This window comes from Falco rusticolus, chromosome 12, assembly GCF_015220075.1.
Source record: "Falco rusticolus isolate bFalRus1 chromosome 12, bFalRus1.pri, whole genome shotgun sequence".
Taxonomy (NCBI): Eukaryota; Metazoa; Chordata; class Aves; order Falconiformes; family Falconidae; genus Falco; species Falco rusticolus.
The window spans coordinates 11,500,824-11,518,762 of NC_051198.1; the positions used below are offsets into that span (position 1 = coordinate 11,500,824).

A 17,939-nucleotide genomic window follows, 5' to 3' on the forward strand; every position below is an offset into this window, starting at 1 on the left:
CAGTGATTTATGTGATCTTAAGGTCATTCATGAAGATCCTTAAGCACCTGAAAAAAACAGAATAGGAGAATTGTTAAGATTTGAGTTCAGTGTTTTATTCCAATAAAGATTCTAGGCTGCCATATGCCGCATGTGTCTGGCAGGCTTGATCAGGGTATGTCAGATATTCCTTCTTACTTGCCATGGATCTTGCCAGACTGACAAGACGCCATTAATTGATATTTCCAGGCTCTGTGGAAGCACATCTGGATTATCTTCTGCAGAAGCTAAAATAGAGTAAAAATAGAGATCTGATCACGTGCCTTTAAAGGGGCGTTTGCATTACTATCTTTATTGTAGGGATTCAGAAGTAACAACAGACAGCTATGCAGGCGTATGTTATGTTGCCAGGCAAGATAGCAGAACATTTTTCATTTTATTGACAGATCATTCATATCTGGACTGATGGATTCATGGCTATCATTGCAACGGTAGCATCGTATTATTAAATGTTGCAGTGTGCTTTGATGTTGGATAATCAGAAATTTCCTAGCCCTCTGTGAATGAACTTTGAGAAAGGTCTTCTGCAGGAAGATGTGTCTTGAAATGCTTTGTAGTGACCCAAAGAGGAAATACTGTGCTCTGCATCAGGGATTTGAACCTTGATTTCCTCCTGCCCTATTCTATCTCACAGGTAGTTAAGGTATTTCTCATTGATATGGAGAACCCTCGGGGAGAAAACCTGATTTTCAGCCTCAGTGCTGATTGTGGTCCAGCTTTGGTCAAGATGGCTTTTAATATGCTTATGTGATAAATCCTTCAGCTCAGCTCCCAGTCATGTTGTATACTGTATTATATAAAGCACAGAAGAAAATTGGCAGAAGTATGTTCTGACAGAGATAATTGATTGGTTCAAGTCCAGAACATTATGAAAGAAGGCAGGTAGACCTCTGTTGGACTCGGAGTAATGGAAACATGGAGAAGGTTTTTGCTTTGGATTGCCTGGCCTAGTGATCTTTAGAAGCCCTGATCTTTTTGCTATTCTGAGCATCAGTGGTTTGGGTCTTGTATACTCTTCTGTCCTATCAGCCAGCCATAATGTTAGCTGGCTCAGTAAAATCCCTTTCTGAGTCTTTTGTTATATTGCTTGTAACTATTTTTATGGTTGCTATTGCATCGGTATCAGTAACTTGAGCTTAAGGGAAATACAACATTAGGATTTTGTAAGGCAGTCCTAGACTTAAGAGTCACCTTAACTGTTTCTCTCAAGCTTTTAGTAATGATTATGCCTGATTTCTGGGTATGGCGTTGATCTGTTCTTACAGGTTTTCTTTCCAACTTACTTTCAAATAGGGAAACAAAGCTGTCCATCCTTGCTGTTATAAGGATTCTTTAATTCTCCCTGAACAGTATGACATCTTTCAAAAATGCTTCTTGGGCTGTGTTGGAGATAAGGCTTACAACCATGGACTCCTGGACAGCTTTTGAGTGTATCAGTTTGTTGTAAGTCATGTTGAGAGATAGCTTGTTGCTTATCAGTAGCTACTCAACATGGGTTTTATTTTTAAATAAAAATTTTACGTGTGGATCAGTTTACTTTCCTCCTGGTTCTTGAGTGATGTTGCAGTATTGCTTTCTGCTGTCAGAAAGATGTCCTTTAAATAGTTAATGCCCTCTTAATTGCAATGACTTCTTGCAGTCACCAGATGAGTGCTTACTACTGAGTGGACAGTTCAAGAAAGAAGAGCTCTTGCACTCAGTTCTTCCATTTGTGAGGTACAGATGCATACCAATACCAACACTTGCAGTTCTTTTGGTTTCTGCAGAGTCAGAATACTGGGTGGTGTATTGGCCCAGTTCCTTTGCTGCTTTGTCTTTCGGAAGAGTATCACGATTTGGTAAGGACCCTGTGCACACTGCTAGTCAAAAAGTAGACAGGAAGTCTGGTACACGCACAACATTTACTTTGAAGATTTGCATGTATATTAGGGGAAAGAGCACTCCACAGATAAGGATGGTGCACAAGAAACAGGGGAGAAAGAACAGCTTTTGTTTTACAGCCTAGATTAAAAGTGTAAACTTACGGAAATAACTTACCTTTCAGATAAATATAAATGCTATTATGTTACAAATTTTCTTGAGGTATTTGCAAGGGCTGTTCAGTGAGTATTGATAATTTTTTTTAATGTAACTTAAGAGATGAGAGAATTCGCTTATCGCTTAGGTTTGCTTATCAGTCTTGAAAATTAGCAGCATTAGTGAAAACACATACCCAAGTGCTGGTTAATGAAGGCTTGCATAGCGCAGTCTGTCAGTTCTTCAGTCTCCTGTACAGCTCATGGAGGGAAGATGGTTTGATCCACTACACTTCCCTGACCGGAGTGTGAAGCAGTCAGGAACTCATCTGAGCATGTGGCAGATGTAGAAAAGTTTGAGAAACACTTTTTTACTGGCAACAGGCTAAAGAGACTTATGAAAAACTTGTTGTGAAAGGGAAGAGCTGGGAGGGTGAGGGGTGGGACTGAGAACTATGATGAAGCGGCCGCATGACAGTGGGGAAAGGGTTAGAAAGGGTTAGGGAAGTAGGAAGCTGGGGAGATGGCAGCAAAGACTGGAAGGACTGGGAGTGTTTCATTGAAGAGCAAGAAGGCGCTGTGGCTGTTGTGGAGAAATGCTGTGATAGATCTAGTAGGCCTGTCTTCTACAGGATCCTAGGTTCATGTTGTGATGTAATTGACAGACTTAATTTAATAGTGGGGTGTTTTTTCTGATCAGTTTTCTATAGCTTTTGTAAGTCAGAATTAACAAGATTAGCATTTCTCAGCAAATCATCTTAAGATTCCCTCTCCATTCAATACAGAAAAAGTCATTACTCTAAACTTTTGGAGGAACCTGCTTCACATTACCTATATAGATGGAGCTTGGCAAGACCAGTCTTACAAGACTTAATTTAGCTTTTCTGAATGTCTCTTTAGTGATAGAGCTAAAGTTAAACTTCTGTGGTCACCATGTTCAAATATTATTACGCCGCGAAGCGGTGTCTTAAACATACAAGGTCCTTCCACCTTGTCGGCTTCTTTAAAGAATTTGAAAAGGCACCCTAAAGAATAGTTTTGCTTTTAAATATAGTGGATCTAGGAGAATGTGAGAATGCATTTAATTAATTTGAAGTTCTCATAAGAATTTAGTGGAGTTACAACAGCGTTGGACAAAGTGATGGAAGAACAACCTATCAAAGGTCATTGTACAAAAAAGAAATCAGGAAGTCCCTGAGCAGAAATCGGCAGGGGCTGAGTGTGTTACAGGAAGGTACCATTGTATACATACCCTTTCATAAATTCTTCACTGCACACCTGGTTTAGACCACTGTCTTGGACAAAGTGTGGGGTTATGTGTGTTTTCCTGTGATCCAGTGAGGTTGCTCCTGTGTTCAGTGTTGTACTGCCTTAAAACTAATGTCAAAAAGAGAAAGGTAGTAACTCAGCAGTCTAACATAGCTGTGGAACTACGGCTGCAGTAATGGAAGACTGCTGTTAGATTTCCTTCTAAACCCTTTTTTCTGCAGGCTAAACGAGCCCTGTTATCTTGGTTTTTCTTCACATGTTGTATGCTCCAGCCCTCTAACTTAGTATCCCCTTGTGGGACTCTCACATATGTGCTGATATCTCGGATGGAGGACCAAAGCCAGACACAGTATTCTTGATGTGGACTCAAAAGTACTGAGTAGATCCCCTGATCTACTGCCTGTGCGATCCCCTGTAACGGTATGTTGCTGTAAGGATGCATTGCTGCCGCTTGTTCAGCCTGTCCGTCACGATCCCCATGTTCTTTCTGTCAAGTTGCCACCCAGACAGTTGGTCCCCAGCTTCTGTCGGTGTATGGGTTTATAGTCCATACCAGCTGTAAGATGTGGCATTTGTCTTTGAGCTTCAGGATACTTGTGTCAAGCCATTTCTCTGGCTTTTTGAGATCCTTTTATAAGGCAGCCCTGCCATTTAATGCATTAGTTGCCCTCAGTTGCCTCCCATTTCATCCACGTCATCCATGGTCTTGCGGAAGGTGCAGCCTGTCCCATCATCCAAGCCACTGATGAAGGTAGTAAACTGTATCAAGCTTTGCTGAATGCCACTGGTAACTGGCCGGTCTTGGCTTACTAACTTTATGCATGACAGTCAAGCCAGTTTTTTGCTTGCCTTGTAGCCCAGCCATCTGCTTTTGAGAATCTGGTGCTTCTCCCAGGTTGATATTTTGGAAACTTCTTAGGATATTTGGGCTTGGGAAGCGGGGAAGCTAAACTGTTTCCTGCTGAACAGTCTTGGAGAGTTTAAAAAGTGCCATAACTGGAGGTGTTTTCTCCTGTTGCAGAGACTGCAGGATACATAATGAGTGAACTCAGATGCTCTAACCACTTTAGTGATAAAAAGAGGAACTGGTAGTAAAATTTCATCCGGCAGAGTCTTTGTTGTGAAATGCCGCGATGGGAATTGCTCTTGAAGAATGGGAACTTCTCGTTACTGAGCTGTGAAGTATTCCTTGCCTGTCTCTGGTCCTGGGTGGATGCTGTCATCTTGTCTGTCTGCAATTTGTGAAAGACAGCTTTCTGAAAATTGTTAATCATAGGTTTCACTTTTGAGAGAAATTTTGAGGAAGACACTGTCCTTTGAGAGGTGTTTGCAGGAGAATTGCAGGGGCTTAAATTTTCGTGATTTACCTGAGTTTTCAGGAAGGATTGTAGAATACAATCCTTATGAAATCTTTTGTAGTTTGTTCTCAGGATAATTGTATAAAGCTCTGTGAGCAGTTGCATTTTGTATGTCATACAAGGCAGCAGTAATGTTAGGTACATGGAGATCTGAAACATGAAGAGTGTGGGCACAAAGAGCTCGCCACTGGCTTCCTGCTGATTCAGTCTTGGTTTCAATCTGTAGAGTGGAAGAGGACCCTACGTCTGCAAAGCTAGGGAGGTAGGAACTGCCTTGATCTCAGTGGCTGCTTATGTTCTGAAACCTTTTAAGCATGTTAATGTTAGCTTCTGTTAGTAATTGCTTGATCAGACACATCTAGTTAATATTTATGTGGCAGTCTCCAATGCTTTGGCCCAGATAACACGTATTCCTACTCTCATAAGGATCATTAAAACCACCTGTCATATAATGAAACTGACACTGAAACAATTCTGTCCTGTTTGTTGCTAAAGGAAGAGATAAACTGTAGATTACTTGTCCTGTTCTTGATTATCTAAATACAGATTTGGCAAATAAGCGAGTTCAAAGGCCCTTTGTAATGTCAAGCTACCTCCTTGGGCGTTCTTGCTGTTTGGAGAATGTTTTGAGTTTTCTTTCCTGTTTCCCCTTGGAATGTGTTTTTGCTTTATTCAGTCATTTTGGACTGCTCTTCCAGGTGATGTGGCAGATGGAGGTGTGTCTGCGTAGTGAAATCAAAAAGAGAAAATACTGCTTGTGTATAGCTGGTTTAAACCAGTCTACATCATTAGTCTAAAATAGCAACTTGAACTTGTTTTCATCCAATAGATTACTTGCCATCCTTTCCTGGAGTCTGAGAATGCTTTTGTTTTGCTAAGGAGGGACCTGTGGAGTGTGTTGGTGGGGCAGCAGAGTGCTTTGCTGAGGTGAGCAAATAAGGGGCTGGCCCTGGACTTGGAAGATAAAACTGCTGTAGGAGGAGAAAAGGAGGAACAAGAGAGAATCTGTAACTGATAAATTCAGTAATGACGAGCAGTCATGGCCTGGGTTTGGCCATGCCTTAGCCATCTTCTGGTTACCGTGTTCCCAAACGTTCATAACCACCGTGTCTTTGTTTCCTTTGGGAGCTACTGATGTAAAACTATTTAGAGACAACTTTCTCCTTTTTAAACCAGACTTGAAGTGGTTTGCTTTTTGTCCTCTTTTGTGTCAAAATGTTACCCTTTGGAACCAATCCGTAGTTGTGACTAGTATAGTTCAGGATGGTTTCCTGCAAGTATAGCAAGTTAAGATACCAAGTTGAACTTCAAGACAGGTTTTTATTTGAACTGTAGAACTTCCTCAAAGTACAAGTGTTCTGATGTGCTTGCCTTGGCAAAGTTGTGTTACTTAGGTAGCATACAATGAGATGTTATACTTGCTAACTCGATTTTTCAGTTGGTTTTATGATTACGTGAAACAGTAGCAGTAGGAAAGGCACCTGCCTCACAACAACGGAGGGCAACTGATACATATGCTTTTTTAATCCCAAGTACAGGTGAAAAATGTGTGAGAAGTAGCTGAGCAGTGTTGTGGTCAGGAAGTGTGTTTGTCACTAGTGGAAAGGATAGTTTTGCTGCCTGCTAACCTGGCATCTGGAAGGAGGATTTTACACAGCATTTTACCATGAGTGATAGCAACTCCCAAACCTGGAGCTTTACATGCACACTTCACAATAGAAAGGGGAAAATTATTATTATTTTTTTTAATTCTAACAGTAAATTTCAAGGACTTCTGCAGTAGTACCATTCCCTTCTCTTGAGTGTTTGGGTTTTTTTTAATCTCTTGCCTTTCAATAGTTTGATGTTCAAATCTAATGATACAAAGTTAATAGAATAGATAGGGTTTTTGATCTCTTGAAACTTTATCCATTTAGCTTCCCATGGCTGCAGTATTTTGAAATGAATACTGAGATATTGTTTGGATATTCTAGTTTAAATTGAAAGTGCAAAAACTGGTATCAGTGCACATAATGCGTGTGTTTTGCTGAGCTCATGGGATTTCTATTTCTCAAAAAAATTTGACTTTAATTCTTAAGCTAAAGACCTAGTTGCATTCATGGATTGAAGTTATGGATGTGCCTTTAGATATTTGATTGGTCCTGGATCTTAGTGTTCTGGAATTAGTGCTATGATGCATGTGTGTATCACTCTGACTTTATAGCTGTATATAAAAATGTTACTTTATTGTAATTTAGAGACTATTTGGGTTTTTTTTGCGTGCTATGCATTGGGAGCTCCTTGTCAAGAGAATTACCGACTTTGTGATATGTTTTAGTGCCATTCCTGGCTAGCAATTTTCAAGATGAATTAGCTTTTTTCAATATTAAAAAAGATCAAAGGTGTTAGTATCAACATCTTCATGATGGTGGCCGTGCATATTCAGGTGACAGCCAGCTTCTCTTAAGCTCTAAAGCATTGAGGCTAAAGCTATCAATAGCAGAGAAATGGAGACAGGCTTTTTCATTCTTCTACTTCTTGAAACACAAGGCTGATTCTCTAAGTAGTTGGGTTAATTTTAATGCCTGTGGGCAAGGGGGCACAATAGATGCTGGTTAAACTGTTATGTATTTTCCAAACATGTTTGTTTTCTGTAATTTTTTGTAGGTCAGGTTTTGATCACCAGAAATTGATGATCTCTGTTCTGTATTGTTTGAAACAAAGGAGGTGGAAGGGGAATGTTCCTTTTCTCAAATTCTGCATTTCTGCTATCTGATGTTTATTTGCCTTTGTTTAAAGTTTTCAGGTTGCTAGTGGTAAGGTTGTTACGTATGACATACCATAATATAGTATGCTGTTGGGCTTGCACTTCTAGCTTGCTAGCAGCCAGCCAGGTTTCCTAACAGGAACTGACAAAAGTGAGTTTTGTGAGTTGTTCTTTTTTTAATCCTAGACAGATAAGATGGAGGTATTGCAAGAAGCTATCATCCACTTGTGCCAAGACTGAAAAGCAAAATTGTTATAAATTTTTGACTATTTCTCCCTTTACCACCCAAAAGAAATTACAGCTGAAGGAATTAGGGCTAAAATGAGAATCTGGCTTAAGTAATTTAGTGAGTTGGTGTGAAACTTTTGAACTGTGATTTGTGAAGATGCAGATCACTACTTATTGCTGGTAAACTTAGCCAGGCTGGACAGGCAAGACATAATGTTGTAGTGCTACCGGTAGGTTTTTCAAAGGATATTAGTTGGAGTCCTTTGGCACACGGCGAAAACGTTGATCCTGAGTTGGAAAGGACCCTTCCACCAATGCTCTGAGTATGATTAAACTTTTCTAGGCATTTCTTCTACAGTGGTGACTTCTTCTGTAATGGTGAATTCTAAATTCTTTAGTTTACCGGTTCTCAACCTACTGTTTTAATCTATATGGGCAGTCATAGGTGTTCTGTAATACATTTTGTGACTAGTAGTAGAACCATCTTGAAATGTGTTATCTGAACTGTAAAATGAAACTCCTAATTTGCAAAATAGCTTGTCAGCAGTTCAGAAGCTATTCAAAATGTATACCAGCCAGTTGCAGAATGTTTCCCAGGGTGTTTGACATACATTTGGAAATACATATGGAAATATATTTCTTGTGCTGTAGTTAAAACTTTTCGGTTTGTTTCTTAATGTTGATTAGGCATGTTGTCTATCTCATTAGTAATCTTCATTGGCTTCTAAAAATTGGGACTGCTTACACAGAGGATATTAGTTAGCTGCGTGGTGGTTTAGACATGAGATTTCAGTAACTTCACTACAGAAATGATAAGAATGGTCTAGCCTGGAAAGTGACAGGGGCTGGGGCTACTGTAGGCTGCTAAACTCCTAGTTGTAGGGCTTGAGCATATTCCTGTGCTTGTCGGGAAATAAGGAAAGTGCGAAAGAAAGTGTTCATGGTGTTGAGTAGAAGTGATGTGTTAAATAAAGTATCCTGTAGCAATCCACCACTTGGATCATGCTGAGTAAACTGCATACACCGTGTGAATCTACTGAGGTTTCTAGTTTAGGGCATCAGATACCTTTCAGTTTATTTACATAACAGTTTCCAGTAGATTGTTGAAACTAATGCTTTTAAAGACCTTAAAGCTTCTACTTGAATTTTTGTCAAAAATTTCTCTGTAGAATGACTTCCTCGGCTGCAGCTGTGTTGGCTGTAGAAAGTCTTGTGTGAGGAACTCCAATGTATTGGCAGAAATACAGTTTGAAACTAGTTGATTTGCCATTCAGAGGACCCTTTTTTGTTGAGCTAGGACTAACGACTTCATAGCTATCAAGTGATTTTAGGGCTCTTGAAGTGTTTCTGACTGTTACAGCAATGATTACAATTGCAGTATACTTCATGCAGGCAAAGGCATATGTCCTATATTTTGAGAGTATATGAGTCATTGTTTCCAAAATTTTGGTGAGGAGGGCAGCTGACAACTCTTCTTGGCCTGAGTTTTTGAGAGGATACGACAAATGCAATGCACTTGAATTGATGTGCCCTATATTTGGGGAAGTTCTAATTTCCATTTAACTGTATCAAAGTGGGAAGACGACAGAATTTTGTAGCTGTCTTTATCTGGACGCCTTATCTGGGTGCGAGCTACCTAAATGTTGATTTTTTAATTATTCATAATAAAAACAGTACCCAGTGTCTGAGGAAAGGGGAGAACAGGGACTGGACTTGATTAATGCAAAATTTAATGAAATTCCTGTGCAACAAGAAGTGATCTATGTTGACGATCCAGCGATTTCAGCTTTGTCCTTTGGGTGATGTGTCCATATACCTATAGCGCGCATACAGTCTGCTTCTGTAGCAGCAGCTTACACTTTCTGTGAATTAAGCAATTTGCCTTCTACATGGATAGCATAATACATGGATTTAGTTTTACAATCCATCCAGCCTTAGACACGTCATAATGTCAATTAACGTTAAACTTTTCTGAGGAGGATACCATTGCCATAGCCTTTCCTTAGTTATCTCTTGGTGGTTCCTCCATCCCCACCAAACTTCTCTAACCTGTTAGGTCACGTATGCAGCGCTGAGCAGAAATAAGCTACCGTAGTGTCTCAAGGGACGCTGTGTAGCATTGGCATGTTATATGCTGTACTTAGGTTTTCAGGAGTCTGGGTATTGTTTTGCTTGATGAAATGTTGTTAATCAGCCTTAATGGTAGTTTAGCAGTTTTGTCTTAATTTTTATGCTGACTGGTATAACTTAATTCTTATTAATTGTCAGATAACATTAAGTACATCAGGTATCTACATTAGACTTGAAAACACTACTTTAGGCCTCCTGGTAGGAACAGGACTTGAGTGATGCTTCCTTTATAGGAATAAAATAATTGTAGTTGTTGATGGAATGTATAGAATTTGGTTGGTTGGTTTTTGATGTAGGAAATACAAAAATCTGGTGAAAGTTGTAGCTAAAATGCTAGTTTTTTATCATCTCAAGAAGTAAAGATTTTGCTAAAGTTTTATGTTACTTTCTGGAACAGATATTAAAGGTCTTTTTCAAAAGCTGTTTCCTAATTGGATCTTGCTTTTTGTCTTTCCCTTTATAGCTAAACCAGGTGGACGGGTGAAATGTCAGTATATTTCTGCTGTGGATAAAGTGATCTTTGTGGACGATTATGCAGTAGGATGTAGGAAAGATCTCAATGGCATCTTACTGTTGGACACAGCTCTGCAAACACCTGTTTCAAAACAAGATGACGTGGTTCAGCTTGAATTGCCGGTTACAGAGGTGAGATATGGGGATGGGGGGGAGGCAGGGGAGAATATGTAAATAACTCTGTCAGAAATACTGAAACCAGACATTTGACCCTGAGTTTCTAGTGTGATATTAACAGCATGTAATGGAAAAGTTTCTTTGTTATTAGCTGTCATGGGGCGATAGCTTTTTGCAGGTACCTGTATCTCAAATGAATAAGAGTTTGCCTCATCAAGAGCACGTTATTCCAGACACAAGAACTTTTTAGTGGCTAGGAATAATAGGAATAAGGACTAATTTCTAGAGCTTTGTTAGTGCTTATGTATGGAATCTGTATGCACTTCTAGAAGTCAGTCTGGGCTGCTAGGCATCCCTGAATTTTTTTTTTATTTTTTTTAGCTTTTCAGGGGAAAAGAGACAATTAAAATCAGCTAATGTAGTGTTGGTATATGTGAAGAATTAATGTTTGAATCTGACTTCTCTGGCTAGGTCCGTTGGTCTAATAAAAGACTTTTTTTTCCCTGCAAACTGGGCTTCCCTTTTATGTTTGGACTATCACAGCTGTAACACGATTCCTCCTGATTTGAGACACAACCCAGCATTTAGTATCGCTTCAAGTGAAGCTAATGTATACGTTTATATTTTTTTAGAGTCGTGTTGGTTTATGTTTAGCTAGCTTAGTGTTGATTAGGTGAGGCAACATGTACATTCTTATTTTCAAATGTTGCCTAATGCAAGACAGCTAATAATTGTTTCTATTCTGAGGCACTTGGTGATGAGGAAAGCAGCTTTCACCTTTGTAATGATTATGAAGTAATAGACCTGGGAAGTAAATCTGTACCTCACTTTCAATTGCAAGCAAGATTAATTCTTTGTTTGGGAAAAGCATAGAGCATCTGCCAGTGATAATATTTAGAATAGTGTTTACAGTCAAAAAAACCCCAAACCTGGACTACTAGATCCAGATTCTGAGTCTTTAAAGCACTCTGAGAAAAGAGCACTTCCCATGCACCTCTGTGGGAAATGGAATTTATATTTAATGATGCACCACCAACAAAAACTTATCCTGAGTATTGTTTTAAAATATGTATGCACTCTTGGAATATTGAATAATAGGTGCTTATTATGAACCAAGAATGTGTGTTATATGTGAGGTTTAAAACTACTTGTCTTGAGTAGAAGCAACAGCAATAAAATGTTACTTCATAGAGGTCTTCAAAGAGAGCTTTCCAGGCTCCTCAGGCTTGTTGCCACTGGCATAATTTTTACACTCTTTGTGGGTAACTACGAAATCTTGGTATGCGTGGCAGAGTATGAAGAGACAGAAGTCAGCATTTCCTTTCATAAGTTTTGCTGTCACTGGTTTTGCAGTCTCACGTGGTTCGCCAGCTGAGACCACATCTGGAGTATGGTGTCCAGATCCAGGTTTCCCTGTTCAGGAGAGACAGGGAAGTACTGGAGACGGTCCAGCGGAGGGATCCAAAGGTGATGAGGGGACTGGAGCATCTCCCTGATGAGGAAAGGCTGGGAGAGCTGGGCCTGTTTAGCCTGGAGAAGGAAAGACTGAGAGGGATCTTATCAATGCATACACATCTCTTAAGGGCGAGTGCCAAGGGAATGGGGCCAGGCTCATTTCAGTGGTGCCTGGTGACAGGACAAGGGACAGCGGGCACAAACTGAAACATAAAATTTCCCTCTCAATATGAGGAAGAACTTCTTTACTTTGAGGGTGTCAGAGCCCTGGCGCAGGCTGCCCAGAGAGGCTGTGGAGTCTCCTTCTCCGGAGACATTCAGAACCTGCCTGGATGCAACTTTGTGCAACCTGCTGCAGGTGACCCTGCCTTAGCAGGGGGCTGGCCTAGATGGTCTCCAGAGCTCCCTTCCGACCCTGGCCATTCCGCGATTCTGTGAATACAGCCTGTAGGTTTGTGTCTGTTTTAGCTAAAGATTCTTTGGTTCTAAAGAGTTTACAGACCCTTCTTTCAAGGTTAAAATAGACCACTTCTCCACAAAAGATCCTTTCTGTAGAAGGGAATAGAAAATACTGTAATTCAGTAGCAGATCTGGGGAGTTGATGGCCAGATCAGTGAGGTGGGAGGAGAAAAATCAACAGTCTTCAGTTCTTGCTTTACATTTTAAAGATGAGTTACCCAGGCCTCAAAGTTTTAGTAAATATTAAGCAAATATCATACAAACACATCGGTCCACCTCTTTTATCATCAGAAGGTCAAGAACCTTTATCTAAGCAAGAGCCTTTATGTTTTGTTAGTCTCTAGAACTGTTCTGCAAATCTTTGCACTTAAATAGTCTTTTTATGTGATTGATCTGCTGGTAATGCTTTGCATCTTTATGCATTCCTAATTGTCAGCGTTGAGAAGTTATGATGCAGCCTCTATGCTTTTTTTATTTCCCCATAGAACTCTGTAAATTTACGAACTTCCAGAGTCTTTGTGGTGTACTTCTGTCATCTGCAAGAGACTTGGGAAGTACAAGATACCACAGGAATTGTAATTGTCTTTTTATTGAAATCTGAGAAACAGATACAGCCTTAGCTAGGAGACTGATTTGCCTTATTTTCTGTCTTTATTCCTGCGAACTCCTGAAGGATGTAACCAAGTAGTCATTTGACCCATTCTGTTTGGAGCAGTTTGTGGCTGTTTAAAGGACTGACTGGCCATTGCCCTTAGGAAATACTTCCCCGTGTTTGTAACTTGAAAGACTTGATATAACGTTTTTCAGATGTTAGCCCAACTAACAACAGATACAGAATACTCTGTGTTTTGCACACAGAGCATATCTTTAAATCTCATCTGTTGACATGAAGTTAGCAGACAGAGGGACAAGGTAGAAACAGACGGGATTTGGAAGAAAAAAGTCTATAAATGGATGTTTATAGTGTTACTTTCCAGATGCATTATTTCTGAGTTTCAAAAATTTCTAGATTCTAAACTAGCCTGGTTTTTTTCTGCCTCATTTTCCAGCTTCATTATACTAGCCATTTTAAGTAATTTTTTATCTCTAATTTTGTTGCAACACTGTTTTTCTCATTATCATCTAACTTTTTTAAGATACAAAGCTACTCAGAAAAATGTCAAGACTTTGTTCTTGCTCTCACTTTTTGTCCCTAAAGCTGAGTGAATTCTTTTGAAGGGAAAGCATTGGGCAATAGATGTCTCCTTTTTTCATTGGCTTGAATATGGGTTCTAATTGTTTGTATGACTGACTTGTTTAACATTTGGTGGTAGCACCCTTGAGGGAACTTGTAGTAATTACTGTCACTATTGCTGAAGTTTTTCATTGATTGGCCTACAAAGTAAAATTTGGAACTGCTTGCTCAACTCTGGGTCTTTTATGGGAATTATGCTGATATAATATACAATACATTTCCTGGAGTAACAAAACAGGTATAATTCTTCTCTGTAGTTACTCAACATGGATGCTAACTTCTCTTGCGCATCTGCATTTTAGGCTCAGCAGCTGTTATCTGCTTGCATAGAAAAAGTAGATGTTTCTAGCACAGAGGGATATGACTTATTCATCACACAACTGAAGGATGGTTTAAAAAATACCTCACATGAAACAGCAGCAAATCACAAAGTTGCAAAGGTAAGAGTTTGTCTCTGTACTGTCTAACATGGATCGCCAAATCTGATTTGCTTGGCTACCATTATTGAAGCATACAAAATGCTTGACTTAGCGGTGCATTTTGTTTGAAGAGGATGTAATATGTTATGTGTTTCTTAGTGGGTCTGTGTGAAGTTTCACTTATTAAGGGAATAAACAAGGTTAGTTTCTTCCTGATAAACCCAACTGAGCTTAAATCTGAGGTTACTGACACTTTCCTTGTATTAAGTTCATGTTGCTTTTGTGTGCCTGTTCTTGTGTTATTTCTTGAAATCAAAAGAGAGTGCAAGCCGTGCATTTGTTTTTGGGTTTGACGCTGTCGTGATCTATTTGTTGTTTAGATACTAAAATTTTAAAATATAAACTAGGCACTTTTTTTCTTAATTTAGTGGGCAACGGTTACCTTTCACCTTCCTCATCATGTTTTGAAGTCTGTCGCCAGTGCCATTGTAAATGAGCTCAAGAAGATAAATCAAAATATTGCTGCCTTACCTGTAGCATCCTCTGTGATGGATAGGTTATCTTACCTCTTACCCAGCGCGCGACCAGAACTTGGTGTGGGACCTGGTCGATCTGTGGACAGGTACATTAAGACAAAATATGTGATAAATCTGATTAACAATTAGTAGTATCAGAGTAAGCTCTTAAGTGACTTTTATTTGCCAAAGAAATGAGTCCTATTCTGTACTTTCTTGCTCTTACACATACTGCTAATGAACTGTTTAATGCATAATGTGTTGTACATATTATAAACTTAGAGAAATCTTTATGGGTGCCACAAGGCTGTTTTGTTTGTATTCTGACTTTAATGCTAGGCAAGTTGAATTTGCTTTGCTCTTGATCCCAGCATATACTTTCAGAAAGGTAACAATTGCATCCCTAAATATAGGTCCCTAGGTGGTATTGTAACATGTTAATGTGATATGTTCACTGAGGCTTTACTCTTCATCGTGATTGATTATGAGTTTTATCTGAACAGTCTGGTGTGTATGACTAGTTATGGCGTTGCTCAAATTAGTACTGAAATGTTACCAAGACAGCAATGTTGAGATGTTCGGAAACTGCACAGCTTTAAGAGCCCATGTATACCTCTTTTGAATGCAAGGGGAGCACTCATTTGTCTAGCAAAGATAGAGCATATATGCTATGCTGCATTATTAATTCAGTTCCTTTTCCTTCATACAAGAAAGAGTTACGCTCATGTTTTGTGTTTAGGAAGTTGTTGCCTTTGCAGAGTGTATATATATACACTACTTCTGAACTCTAGTCAGCTGCTATGTGTTTGGGGTCAGAGAAAATTTTACCTCAGACTGTTGCTTCATTGCTTTCTGATCTAAGTGATAATGTGTACACAAGCAAGTAACCCATTACTTAACCTCCAGAAGCTGAGACTATAGTTAGAATACTGATATATCTTTTAAGTCTATAAATTAATTCCTGCTTGAAAGTTTCTCTACAATATTATTTTGCAAGCGTATTATAATTTCTTACAGGCCAAATAATTTAACAAAATTAATTGCATATCTTATTTCCCCTCCCCAAGCCTCCGGGTCTACATGTACCTTGCCATAACTGTATTTTTGATTTGAGCTCTCAGAGATCTGTCTCTTAAGATGGTATAATGTCAATTAAGACAGCCCTTATGTAGGTGTTGCAAGAATAGTTTACTTCCTTGGTAGGAGATGTTTAATGCATTCATTCTCTTGTAAGACAGCAAATGTGTGCTGAAAGTGAGGGGCAGAAAGAAGTAGTGAGGCACTTTTCCGTCTAGCAGCACCCATTCCTTGGATGATACTGGAGAACAAAACTTCTCTCAAGGAAAAACAAAAGCTGATAGTTGTTTCTTACGTACAATTTCAGATGAGGGATGTGCACTGAGTGCATGTGGAAAAGAGAGGAGCTTTTCTTTGTAGATAATGAGTTGCAGAGGAGTTCATATTTTGTGGCTTAGTAGTTTATAATTTTTAAGTTTATAGTATGCAATGAGTGGTGAATGTTGGAGGATTTGTACCATGTATTCAGTTAAGACTAAAATAGCACTTTTGAGTAGTTTTAAATATGCGTATTCCTATCTGTTCAACTAATAAACTCAAATTTCTGTAGTAGTAGTCATGTTAAAAAAATCAACTCTAGCAGTTCCACTGGGCTAGATTCTGCATCCCCCCTAAAGGCAGAGTAGCTTTGAATATCTGATGCTTTTCTGCAGTTAGGCAAACGAGGCTACCTGGAAGCTTATTTTATTAATCTTCCTTTTAAGGCCTGTAGGTTGTTGCATCTTTTGGTCTTCTGCTGAGCATGTTCTTTAGGCACCCAAGTGAGAGAACTTTGTAACTTTTCTGTAATTGTTAATGATAATTTTAAGTATAACTTATAGATAAGTAGCTGTGGTATTCATAAATGCTTACTAAAGCATTGAAAATACCTCATAAATAGTTTAATTTTTTTGCTCTAAGTGGCAATTTTGGTAATGTAGACTTTTTTACCTTTCCAGGTCTTTGATGTATAGTGAAGCTAACAGACGGGAGACATTCACTTCATGGCCTCATGTGGGTTATAGGTGGGCACAGCCAGATCCTATGGCTCAAGCTGGGTTCTATCACCAGGTAAAAGGTTTAGTAGTTCTGCAGGGAAAAAAGTCCCTTTTTTAAATGTATTCCTTCAGTGATGCAAAAAGCATAAAGAAAAAGTTTGTCATTCAGCTGTTTCTTTAAGTTTCAGTTTCTTTTTTGTACAGATCACAGAAAATACCGTTCTGAACTTCAACATATAAAACACTTCTAAGTATCAGATTGATCTGAGTTAATCAGCAGTTATAAAGATGAGATTGGTTGTTACGTAGTCTCTTTTCCTCCTTGTCAGACTGTTGAGTAAATATCCTTTTTGTAAGTAAAGCAAAACAAGCAATAAGCTTGACGTGAGCTCTCTAAGACTTTCCTAGTGGGACTTAAAACTGTGTTGTAATAAACAACAGTTCTAGACCACATTACAAAATTATTAAGCTTAGTGAATATTTTATTCAACATTTTATTCCACTGCTTCTGCTTATTAACATTTTTTCATTCTTTGAAATGATTTTTACTATTAAAAAATCATTTAAGGTATGGATTTAGATAATGATGGCTAGGCAGTGCATATCAGTAGACATCAGTATTGTCTGCCTCATTATGTCAACTGCAAAGCCTGATAGGTACAAGTGGATAAAGTTTTTGAAAGATTTCTTAAGCTTGTTCAGGAGGAGAAATGCAGGGGATTCATGTTAGAATTGCATTTGCATATTCCCAGGTATATCTTGGTGACTCAAAATGTGATCATGAAAATGCTAAATTTTAAGAGAATGGAAATTTCCATTTTTTTTCCTCTGTCACTTCAGCTAGCAACAACTGTTCTTTACAGAGGAGTGATACAGAATGCTTTGTATTCCAGCAGATTGGAAGCATAATAAGAAATACTGGTTCAACCTGTGTTGCATACAGATGTACAGTTATTCTGCTGAGGTTCTAATTTTTTTGGACCTTGTGAATGTTTTCCAAAGAAAAAAAGTTTTAGAAGTGATGCTGAGTTCTGTTCCATGTCTGCGTGGTTTTTATCGGGTGGCTTGCACAGGTGTTGGTTTTGAACCTCTTCAGTAGTAATGTGGTGTATATTTTCTTTTTTTTTTTTTTTTTTTTTTAGTGTGAAATACTGCCATTTTATAGTGTGTAATTTGTGGCCTTTTGTAAGTTTGATGTGGTGCTTTGCTATGCCACTAGAAGAAGAAGAGGACTTGATGACCTATTTAGTGTTTCATAGTACATAGCTATATAAATATCAAGTGTTTCTTGTTATTTTTATAGCCTGCTTCATCAGGAGATGACAGAGCAATGTGCTTTACCTGTAGTGTGTGTTTGGTATGCTGGGAGCCTACAGACGAACCTTGGT

General features: G+C 38.8%; 1 protein-coding gene across 1 annotated transcript in view; it reads left to right on the plus strand.

The window, feature by feature from the left end:
- BIRC6 (baculoviral IAP repeat containing 6) overlaps positions 1-17,939 on the plus strand; it is a 183,010-nt gene that overhangs the window by 4,766 nt on the left and 160,305 nt on the right. The window contains 5 exon segments of the mRNA XM_037405959.1: positions 10,249-10,430; positions 13,866-14,003; positions 14,411-14,604; positions 16,513-16,624; positions 17,855-17,937. Coding sequence (XP_037261856.1) covers positions 10,249-10,430; positions 13,866-14,003; positions 14,411-14,604; positions 16,513-16,624; positions 17,855-17,937 — 709 coding nt within the window.